At 48.8% G+C, this 12,151-nt stretch overlaps 1 protein-coding gene across 6 annotated transcripts in view; it reads right to left on the reverse strand.

Moving 5' to 3' along the window:
- Nucleotides 1–12,151, reverse strand: part of RGS6 (regulator of G protein signaling 6) — a 201,815-nt gene that overhangs the window by 68,214 nt on the left and 121,450 nt on the right. For 3 of the 6 annotated variants that reach the window (XM_075530604.1, XM_075530603.1, XM_075530608.1), the window contains exon 11: nucleotides 1,253–1,363. The exons of the other annotated variants lie outside the window; for them this stretch is intronic. In XM_075530604.1, coding sequence (XP_075386719.1) covers nucleotides 1,253–1,363 — 111 coding nt within the window. The remainder of the gene's footprint in view (nucleotides 1–1,252; nucleotides 1,364–12,151) is intronic. 6 annotated transcript variants of the gene reach the window in all.

Genomic DNA, 12,151 nt, shown 5'->3' on the forward strand with positions numbered 1-12,151 from the left:
AGGATGTGATTCTCAGTGTCCACGCTTACCGGTCAATTTCTCCTTCCATGTGGCATGATTTTTCAGCCTTGACTTTGACACTAAGGATTCCAAAGCCATGTCACTTGTTTCTTAGGTCTTTGTTATAAAGATGGACATCGTAAGGTGATGGATATGTCACTATCTTAAATCAAGACCGAACTCACAGCCATCAAGTCGATTCTGACTCACAGCGACCCTGTAGGGCCAGGTAGACCAGCCCCTGTGAGTTTCAGAGTCTGTAACTCATTATGGAAGTAAAAAGCCTCATCTTTCACCCAAGGAACATCTGGTGGTTTTGAACTGCTCACCTTGTGATTAGCAACCCAACATGTAACTGCTGCACCACCAGGGCTCCTTGCTACCATCTGGGACAACCTTATTGGTTCTTTTAATCTTGATAGATTAAACAAGTTTCAAAAGGCTGGTATAAAGGATTTCTATTTAACATGACTCTGAGGGTGAATGGAATTTGGAGGATGTGAAAGAGGAGCATCTACTTTATTATTTTTGGGTATACTTCACTTTTATTCATAGGAATTAACATGATCGTGCATGAAAACATTTACCAGTGAGAGTGGCTCGAATGAAACTGAAGGTAACACAAGCCAGCAGGTAGCACAATGAAGAGAACCGAAGTCAGGGCAGAGGGAATGCGTGTGCGCTCAGTGCCCCCGGGGAAACAGCCTGCTAGGAAACCGGGCAGAGAGCACAAAGCAGGCAAGTCACAAAAGAAAAATGAACAATAATCCCATGACAGCTTCCCAAGCACATCGACAAAGAAATAAAAAGCAGCATGAAGGTCCTTTTAAACCTATCAGGTTTGCAAAGATGAAAAGGATTGGCTGTCTATCCAGCGATCACGATGTCCCCATAAGGACCCATGAAGAGACTGAAGAAGCAACAACATGGGGAGATGAAGCCAGGGAGGAGGAGGAGCCATTCCAAAGGTGACTTCTTCCTTAGCAATAAAAAACCAAACCAAACCGGACTAGAGCCGAACTGAACCAGTTCTCATCGAGTCGATGTTTCCAGCAGCTGGGGCCTTTGGAAGTCCATTGGCAGACCTTTCTTCCAGGGTACCGCCGGGCGGGCCTAAATGTCTCACCTTTCCATCACAAGCTTACCCACCCAGCCACTCCTCCAGCAAGAGTTCACATTCAGAGAATCTCTCGATTACATGTGCTTAAAAACGCCCTTCCCATCCTCAAACCCCAAGACGTTGTTTCCTTACCTCGCCTCTATGTCCCATAAGGTGATGTCATCGCTGACCCAGGGATTGGAAGGCTCAGCTGGTGTTATCAGGGGGTCATATTCCACGTATTGCTCCGTGTACGCAATCAAGCTGCGGCAGGGGAACAGAGCACAGGCTGGTACCGATTTCCTACAGAAAGAACCTCATACGCGTTCACAGAAACATCACAGACGCCCCCATGTCGTAAGCAATAACTGCACTCCCACTGGGACGAATGCAACTTTTGTTAGTGCTCGTTGGCGCTGCAGCAGGCAGAGGGGGCGCACCTGCTCTGTACAGCACCCCCATGCCCCGTCTCCCCCCGCCGGCCCCCCGGCAGCTCTTCAGCTGAGTCTTGGCGCAGCTTGATTTCTCAGGGATGGGTAACCATAACCACCAGACAGCGAGTTGCCAGCCATCCTGTTGCTCTGACTGCGGGCGGTACAGTGGCACTCTGCGTCAGACTGGGACGGTGCTGCCAAGGGATTCCGATGGTCCATTTTGGGGGGGCAGATGGCCAGGCCTTTCTTCCAAGGCGTTTCTGGATGGACTTGAATCCTTCACCTTGTGGCTAGCAGCCGAATGCTTGACCATGCGCAGCACAGGAGGTCCAGCTAGGGGAGGTGGCATGGGGAGGGGCTAGCAGGGACTTGAGGGAAGAAGTGGTCACGTGGAGATGATCAGCTTCACCCATCACCTTCAAGAAGACACTGGGGACACTTGTGTTGCCCACAACACAGATGCTGTAGCTGGGGCCGTCGAGTCGGTTCTGACTCATAACTGCCGTATGTGCACTTGAACTTAACACCACCTGCTCCTGCATCAGTGGTGCTTACGTTTGAGCCCATTGTTCCCATACTGTGTCCACCCATCTGGTCAAGGTCTTTCCTCTCATTTGCTGCCCCTCCACTTTACCAAGCATGGCGGCCCTCTCCAGGGAGTGGGCTCTCCTGACAAGTTCATGTGCGTGAGATGAAGTCTTGCTATCCTGGTTGTACTTCTCCCAAGACAGAGTTGTCGGCCCTTTCGGTGGGCCACAGAACATTCAGTACACAATGCCAAAGGGCAAAACCAAAACCAACCAACCCAAAAGAAAAAAGGTCAAAAACCAAACCCTGCGTATAAATGGGTCCATGGAATGCAAACGTGCTGTACAAGGGTTGACGGAATACTTCTTTGTAGTTAAGCACCTTAAATTGATTAACGACTTTTTTCTCTCCCATTGATCATCTCCTTGTCTTTGACCATCTTCTGAACTTTCTGCCGGTCCATTCTTTGGAATCCGAATGATGGTACTCTTGTTTCCAGAGTTCTCTCTCGTGCTTTGGTCGTCCCTCCTTGTTTGACGAGGGAAGTGCATGTCTTCTCCCATCTGAAGGCTTTCAGGCTGTCTCCTTTGAGCTCGTTCAAGACTAAATTGTTTTCTGCTTTGACTTTGTTGTTGAAATCATGGAAGCTCTTTAGAATGAAATGAAAGAAACTGAGGCAATGTGGACTTTGATGTACAGTTACTGGGACATATACATCCTCAGGGCCCTCTGGTCCTGCGATTGGTGGAATAAGGCCCAGTTCTTTTCTTTTTTTCCCTTTTGAATCATTTTATTGGGGCTCACACAACTCTTATCACACTCCATCCATTGTGTCAAGCATATTTGTACATGTGTTGCCACCATCACTCTCAAAACATTTGCTTTCTACTTGAGCCCTTGGTATCAGCTTCTCATTTTCCCCTCCCTCCTGGGCCCCCCTCCCTTATGAACTCTTGATAATTTATAAATTATTATTATTATTTTGTCATGTCTTAAACTGTCTGACATCTACCTTCACCCACTTTTCTGTTGTCCGTCCCCAACATAGGGAGTTATATGTAGATCCTTGTGATCAGCTACCCCTTTCTACCCCACATTCCACTTACCCTCCTGGTATTGCTACTCTCATTATTGGTCCTGAGGGATTCATCTGTCCTGGATTCCCTGTGTTTCCAGTTCTTATCTGTACCAGTGCAGAATTTGTAAGGGAGAATTGGGATCATGATAGTTGAGGGGAGGAAGCATTGAAGAACTAGAGGAAATTTGTAGGTTTCATCAGTGCTATACTGCACCCTGACTGGCTCATTTCCTATCGTCAACCCTTCTATAAGGGGATGTCCAGTTGCCTACAGATGGGCTTTGGGTCTCTACTCTGCACTCCCCTTCATTCGCAATGATATGATTTTTTGTTCTTTGATGCCTGATAAGGGCCCAGTTCTTTAACGCCACACAGCCATACAACCCCCCACCAGAAGGCAGCACACATTAAATGTGGGATAGCTTCTTCCCACTAAACCTCAGCGGTGGAAAATGTAGGTGGACTCTATGTCTCATGTGTCAAGAAAAAATGAAGTTTCTTCTGTTTCTTTAATTCCCCTTGATCCCACCATATTCCACTTTCTTTCCTGATTGGGGCATAATCTTGCATTTGGGAGCCTTCCTTGGGTGACTGGAAAATCTTTGGGCATCCTTTTGTGTTGAAGAGTGAGGTACTGGGAGCCACTCGGGAGCTCAGTGTGTGTGTGGATGGTCTGGTCCTCCTGATGATGTGCTCCATCAGTGACCTTCCCCTGGAACCTCTGCTGATGGCTCCAGAGTCTTCTGAGAACATCTCTCTCTAGTTGTTTTTTTTTAATATTTTAAATACGACTTAGTAACCTTTTTTCCCCTTGTAAGAGCCACATGGAAATATTTTAGGCTATGGGGTCTCGCTAATGTCAGCGACACCTATTGGGCACTGCCACCATAATCAAAAGCTGCTGTAGACAAGATGTAAATGAATAAACGTGACTGTGTTCCAATAACATCAAAAACAGCGCGCAGAGTGGAGGGAGTCCATGGGTGGTTGTTTTACACGTGGACTTACATGCCTGGCTCCCAGGACAGGGTGAGGGGACCAAGGGATGGACCTCGGTGGATGGACTCCCATGAATTCTCTGGTGCGCTGCTGGGTCTTTCTGAGATCACCTGGGCCTGCGCGTGTGGCTTCTGTGGGTCAGTCTCTTTGCTGGGGTGGAGGTAGTCTCCTAGCTGAAGAGGTGGGCAGTGGTCTAGGGATCGGAAGGTGCCAGAGAGCAGTCTGTACCCATTCCTTTCATGCCAGCCACATGCACGGATTACTCTTGGTTTCCATGGTCCCTGTGCTTTCAGGAGCCCGATCTAGATACTCCGGAAGCACACTGGCTCCCTCCCCACTCCCAGCATGGAGGCTGCCATGTTCTTCACTCTGCTGTAAGCTACAACTCGCCATCTGCTTTCTTTTAAAAATTAAATGCTATTATTATTAGTTCTCCATGCATTTGGACATGTAATAAAGAGAGGCCAGTCTTGGAGAAGCACACCCCACTTGGTAAGTAGCGGGTTAGTGAACAAGAGGAAGACCCTCACGGAGACGGATTGACACAGCAGGTGCAAAGGCGGGCTCACACACAGCAGGGATTGTGAGGACGGCCCAGGTGTGGGCACGCTCATCCTGCGGTCCCCGGGGTCGCCTTGAGTTGGCAGTTACTCAATGGTGCCTCATAGTAAGGATGGGCCGACAATAAGGGTGTATCCAGTCATCAGGATTGGGTAGACATGACTCTTGGCCACAGAAAGACTTCAGCGAGAGGGTGCTCTGTTCAAGAGGAAGATAATGTATCGTTTGGGTCTCTTGAGGTTGTCAGAGAAAGGGCAGGATGGGGGTGCTGGGCCAGTTCCCTGGAGTCCCTGGGTGATATAAACAGTTAATGTGCTCAGCTGCAAACTCCACAGTGGCAAGTTGAAGTCCACCTAGCGTCATCTAAGAAGAAAGACACCAGAGACCCTATGCGCGTAGTTCTACTTTATGAAGGGATGCCATGCATCTAAGCCAACTCGACAGCAGTTGGTTACTGGCTTTTTCATTTTCCATGAGTCATAACCACAAGGTCAGGGGTTCAAAGCCACCAGGCACTCCTTGGGAGAAAGACCAGGCTTTCTACTCTTGTGAAGGGTCACTGTCTCAGAAACACTCAGGGATAGGTCTACCCTGTTTAATAGGGTCACCCTGAGTCTCAATTGTCGACATGGCTTAAAGAAGATGATGTCTTTTCCATACTACACCGTCTTCACCCCTAAAATGTTTGTATACAGTAGCTTTTTTCCCTATGCCACTTTAAGAGACCAGACCAAAACCAGGGATGTACATGGTAGACAATGGTGGAGGAGGTGGGGAAAGGAAAACAAAAGGATGAATACAAGGAAGAAAAGGGTAGTGGGGTCATGGGGCATTAATCCACCCAATGGGAGGGTATTGTTTATATCTCCACAGGGAAAGTGGGACCAGACTTCAACCCAGTGTCACAAGGTGTGAATGCAATATCCCGGCGTGGAGGAGGGAACCAGTGGAGAGGTCTGGGAGGCTGGCCCCAGCACCATAAATTAAGTGGATTCCTGCCCTTCCCCGAAAAGAATGTGTTCCAAAGGACGACATTGACTCTGCAGCTCCGGGAGATGGACATATCTGATCAGAGCACACGGGAGCAGATGAAGGGGCAGGAAGAGAGAGTGGAGCACAGCCTGGCCCACCAGGCCGTGATGATGATGTTCCTGAGTAGAGCAGCCAGTCCACAGAGAGAACAACATGGCTGGCCCTACTATGAGACATGATGCCCCTCAGTGACTAAGGGCGATACAGGGGACAGCACCGGAGACACAGTGTGGGAATTGCACCTGACCTGATCCCACCACACTGAGGCAAATCACTGGAGGAGTGCAGCGGAACAGCAAGGGAATGGAGTGGCAAGGTCCCCAGGGAATGCTGAAAGTGGACTTTGGGGCCAGGGCGTGGTGCCCCAACAGACTGGACTGGAAAACGCTCCTAAGGGCCAGCAAACGATCCCTGAACTAACTACAAGCTTTTCTCTTGTGAAAAAAAAAAAAAAAGAAGAAGACGATGTCTTTTCATCCTCCGGTTCTGGAGGTCGGTCTGCGCTGGCTCTCACTGAATTGGCTACAATTCAGGTTTCAGCGGAATTGCCCGGCATTCCCTCTGGAGGCTCTAGGGAAGGATCCGTTTCCTTCCCTCAGTCGGCACCTGGGGCTTCTTGCACCCCATTGCCACATGTAGGAAAAGTCTGACCGGGGAGCTGGGGCAGGAGAATGTGGTGGTGCCCATCCTGCACGGAGGGTGGGGTGGCCCGGATGGAGTCCCAAGTGTAAGTACACATGTGGAATTTGGTTTACAAAGCTGGTGGGGAGAAGATGACGTGGTCCTGGCATCGCTGGGCTCCAGGGAAAAGGAGCTTGCAGCCACGGGAGACTACTGATTGAGAGAAAACAAGGAATGGGGTTGGAAGTCGTAGGGGAGCAATGGTTAAACACTCCCAAGCCCAAACCCACAGCCATTGAGTCCCTAGCCGCCCTGCAGGGCAGTGTGGAGCTGCCTCGGGGAGTCCAAGGCGGCAAATCTTTATGGAAGCAGATGCTGTCGAGGCGATGCTGATGCATGGGGGTCCTACGGGACAGGGTAGAACTGCCCCTGTGGGTTTCCATGACTGTCACATTTTATGGGAGTGGAAGGCCCCGCCTTTCTCCCAAGGGGCGGTTTCGAACTGCTGACCTTCCGGTTAGCAGCCCAGTGTGTATCCCTACACCGCCCATCCTGATTGTTGAGTTAGCAGCGCCGACTGCTTTCATCATTGTGCCCGCAGGGCTCCACTTAAACACCCTCTCTCTAGCGACTCTGTGAGAGGAAGATCCCACAATTCACCCGTCAAGACAGGGCAGCCGAGAAACCCCTCCGGGGCAGTTTGGCTCTGTCTCATGGGGCCACCAGGAGGTGAAAACCAACTCCCAGCAGGGACATTCTTCCTACTTGAGAAATACCAAGAGAACATGTGCCACGGGCACCTGAAACAGAAGGTTCTACGATGGAGAGCAGGCGGGGCTGTGGGCCCCGTCTCTATGGTACAAGCAAGTCTCTGAAGGGCCACACACAAAGGGAATGATGGCGGCAGGCAGGAGGCTGGTGATGCCATTCTGACTGAAAGGGAAGGAAATGCCAGGCAGTGTGTGTGCCAAAAGGACAGGCGCACGCTTGGTCGGCACGGTCAGGAATCTGCTGTCTTAACCTCCTCACTGCAGGTTACCCGAGACCATGCCAGGGCCTGCCACAAAGTTTGTGGGGGAAATTCCATTATCTTTGAATTCCGTTTGCCCGCACACATTTGACAGCTGCCCAGGCAATTTTGATGACAGAAGGAACATGGAGGGAGATTTCATTCCAAAGTCATGGCACCCTGCCTCCCAGGCCAGCTGTGACGGTCCTGGTCCTGGTCCTTGTCCTTGGCCCCGCAGGACAGGGCCTAGATCCTGATCTGGAGACAATGGACCTGGTGACGATGTTACCTCTGGTGTCCCCCACCTCACCCCTCACCCCCTCCTCTAAGATAGGCTTGGAGACAGGAGAAGCTGTGACGCCGCTGCGTTCAGACTCACAGAAAAGCAAAGTTCGAAAGACTCGCTTAGGTCCCTTTTTTCCCCTCGCCCGAAGCTACCTTTAGACATGAAATGCACTGAATTTTATCACCCTGGCAGGTTTGTCATAGATCCTAAGGGCTTCCAGCTCCTTGCTGTCTTATGTCATTTCATTAATTACATTTCATGATCTCTGTGGGTCAGGGGGCAGCGGAGGAGCCAGCATCCAATCTCCGGGAGCAGCCGCAATCTCAGGGATGGGCAAGCGAGACGATGCTCTAAGGGAAAATCAATTCGGCAGTCAGCTGTGACACCCAAATGCCTCCTAATGCCGCGGGAAGGACACACAAAGTCTAGAAGCGGGTAGGAGATAAACAAGTGATCTCCCCACGCGCCCACAGAGCGGGTCGATGCCTGCGGGGACGGCGGCGCAGCTCAGCACTGCTAAAGATGGGAGGATCCTCAAGGGAAATAGAGCAAAACAGAGGCTTTCCAGACAATTTGGAAACAAGAGGTGTATAGAGTCTTGTTTTCTTAAGGTCTGTTTGTCCAGTTCTAGAAGGCCTGCGTTGGGGCGGGGGAGGGGGGCGGGGTGGGGGACAAAGAACTCCTTCGAGAGAATTCTTTCCAAGTAGAATAAGACATTAGCTTCAATGCTCTTAGGCAGAATAACTGGGAATCCGTAACCATAGGGCCTCTGAGCAGAGTCTCCAGATAAAGCAAACATCATGCCCCAAGGCCCTTTGTCTCATGCTCAAAAGAACGTCCTTCATGGACAAGACTCTGTGTTTGCTCAAAGCCAATGAACTTGGTTGTTTCATTCCCCAGTACAGTAGCTCAATTTCAAACATAGAGTCTGTTTCCTCAGCACGCAAATCTGGGCAGGAATGGTGGGATGGTGCCATCAACTATTGAACTTGGCTGCTAACTACAAGGTCGGAGGTTTGAGTCTACCCAGAGGTACCTCAGAAGAAAGGCCTGGTGATATACTTCTGAAAAATTGACCATTGTAGACCCTATGGAAACTGTTATGCTCTGATAAATCCGAGGTCACCATGGAGTTGGAGTCAACTTGATGGCAACTGGAGAAACCGGGCTGGCCTCGTTCCTGGGTTTGGCCTTAACTTTGCAGCAGAAGTGACGAGAGTGGCCGTTCCAGGCCTCCAGAGGTGTTGTTAAATGCCCTATTCTTGCCCAGGGACTCCTGTTATCCCCTGGCGAACAAGTGCAGACCAGCCTGCTGGAAGGTACGAGAGTATGCAAAAGGGATCCCAGTGGGGCTAGTTGAGGCCAACCTCCGGCTGATGTAGCCAAACCCTAAACCGAGCCTATTACTGTTGAGTCGATTCCAACTCATGGTGCCCCTCCTCTGTATTCTTGAGTCGGACTGCTCCATGGGGTTCTTGGTGGTCATCTTTCTGGAAACAGGTCACCAGGTCTCTCAGACATGGGCATCTGGGTGGCTTTGAACTGTTAACCATGAGATTAGCAGCTGAATGCAAATCATATGGGCTACTCAAGCAACATCTAAAGCCAAACATGTGAGAGAGTCCAGCCAAAATCTACAGAGCTGTCTACCCAACCCACAGTTGCTCATAGACACATGGAAGGGCTGATGGAGCCTGTGGGCACAGAAGAAAAGGTGAGTAATCGTCAGAGTCTTTTGTTTCATAGCATATAATGTGCCTAGCATACAATTCGATATTTCAATCAAGTCAAGAAGAGCTGTGTTATCTTTATCACAGTGAATTTTAGAACATTTTCTTCTTCCTTGTAGTTATTGTTATTAGCTCCTCATTTCTCCCCAAGGTCCTCTGCCATGTCCCTAGGTAATTACTAATCCATTTATTGCCTCTATAGATTTACCCATTCTGGATTTCATATACCGAAAACACACAAAACCAAAATCAAGAAACATAAGAAACCCCCTAACAATGACAACATAAAATGGAGGAAACCTTAATCACAAAGAAAGCAACAAAACATTAGAAACAGAAACACATTTTAAATGGGCAAAAGGGAGATCAGATGATAGGTGGTTACACTGTAACCCAACTACATCTGTTGTAATTGACTTAACAAGTTCTCTGTCTGAGAGTGAGGCTAGTCACACCCCTGGGTCATGGTCAGAGGGTATTCACTGGAGGCTTAATCCACATGGATTTGGGCTTCCACTGTCATCCATAGCCTGCTGCAAACTGGGTGCTCAGAATTGAAGATCTGACACGGCACCCTCTCTGGATTGGATTTTATTATTTATAATCCCTGGATCATGCAGGCTGGTATGCTTCTTCCATGTGGGACTTAGTTGACACCTCACATAGATGGCTCCTTGTTTTAAGACAAGTCTTTAAGACCTCAGTGCTGTTCTTTCTGATAGCCGTGCACCATCTGATGTCTTCACCACGTTTTTCACCCATATCATCAGTGATCTCTCCATGAGATCGAGTACTGAGTAGGGCCATGTCATTAGAAAGACTTGTTCTTGCATTAGAGCTACAATTAAATGTGAGCTCAAAGTCCATTCGCTTATTTAGTGTATGCCATTTTTAGCCACTTAGTATTTGTTATGCAGCACTAGCTAACTGATACAGCTGGGCTACTGTACTGTAGAAATGGTGGTGGTTACTTGTGCACAACCAGTAGGTTGTAAAGTGGTACAACTACTGTGGAAATCAGCATGATACTTCCTTTAAAAGTTGGAAATAGAAATACCACATGGCCCAGCCATCCTTCTTCTTGGTGTAAGAGCCACAACAAGGATAGATACATGCATGACCCGTATTCACTGCAGCACTCCTCACAACACAAAAAGATGGAGACGGCCTAAATGCCCATCACTGGAAGAATGGATAAACACACAGACGCACAATGGAACACCACACAACATTAAAGACTAGCTATCCGTCTGTGAAACATCTCCTAACACGGATGAACCTGTAGGACATTCTGCTGAGTGAACACAGTCAATCACAAAAGGACCACTATTGTATGGGCTCATTGAACCTGAGACTAGTGTAAATGGCAAGCCAAGATTTCCACACTAAAAGAAACATTTCTCCTTTACAGTTCCCAGAAGTAAAAGGGGAAGCAAGGGCACATTACTGACTAAAGGGTAGACAAGGGTGACCTTGGGTGAGTGGGAAGGGGATAAACAATCAGAGGAAGGTCAATAAAGAATGATGGAGGCAGCGGAAGGCACAGCGAGGAGTGGAAGAGTTAAAGGCAACAGAAGTAAATACTATTCCAGATACAACCCTGTGGTTGTAGGCATCAAGGAGGCCAGCAGTTACATGTTAGGCTGCTAACAGCAAGGTCAGTAGTTCGAAACCACCATCTGCTTCATGGGAGAAAGACGAGGCTTTCTAGTCCCATAAAGAATTACAGTCTCAGAAACCCCCGAGGGCAGTTCTATCCTGTTTTCTAGGGTCGCTATGAGTTGGATTTGACTCGATGGTTGTGAGTTTGGCTTTTGGTTTATGAGTCGATGCATAGAAAGATGTGCACATGGGGTTAACAGTGGATATTTGAACATGAGTATTTATCTTTGTTGCAAAACATCCATGAAGGTAGTGGAGTGTACAGGGCACAAAGTTATGAAACGTCACCAAACACCTTGAGGGAATAAGCTGCTGGGTGAGGGCTCAGGACAATGGTTAGGGGCACCAAGATCCACTGGAATAACAGCCCACCAAGACAATGCTCTGCACTCTACTCCGGTGAGTAGTGACCGGGGTCTGAAAAGCTCATGAGAGGCCATCTGAGGTACAACTACTGGTCTTTCCCTACTGAGAGCAAAGAGGATCGAAGCAAGTCCGAGATGAACAGAGACACCTGGTCCAGTGGACTAAGGGGCTATATGAACTCCGGCTCCCATGACATCAAGACCAGAAGAACTAGAGGGGAGCTGGCTGCCACTACCAACTGTTCCGCAAGGGGTCCCATTAGAAAGTCCTAGACAGAGTGGGAGAAAATGTGGAACAAAAATCACAATCATTTAAAAAAAATAACTGGGCTTCCTGGTCAGACGGAGACTGGTGACACCCCTGAGACGATGGCCGGTCGTCACCCTTCAGGTCTGGAAAGGAACTTATTCCCAAGGCTCAATTGTCAGCCAAGCAGCAGATAGTCTTATAAAGGGAACAACAACACAGGAGTATGTGCACACCTTAAAGTAACCAACCACTGGAGATACAAACAAACAGCATTGATCCGGTGACAACGTTCAGCAGGGTTAGGAAAGAAGAAGCAATGGGAACGGGAAACACAGGATAAAGTAGGTTAAGTGGTGTTTCGTTATGGGGATTGTAATTCACGGCATGAAATAACATGGGTCTGAATTGTTGGATGGAAAACTAATCTGCTCTGTCAACTTTCACCCAGTTCACCACACACACACACACACACACACACACACACACACACACACACA

The sequence above is a fragment of the Tenrec ecaudatus genome, chromosome 14, assembly GCF_050624435.1.
Source record: "Tenrec ecaudatus isolate mTenEca1 chromosome 14, mTenEca1.hap1, whole genome shotgun sequence".
In the NCBI taxonomy this organism is placed as follows: Eukaryota; Metazoa; Chordata; class Mammalia; order Afrosoricida; family Tenrecidae; genus Tenrec; species Tenrec ecaudatus.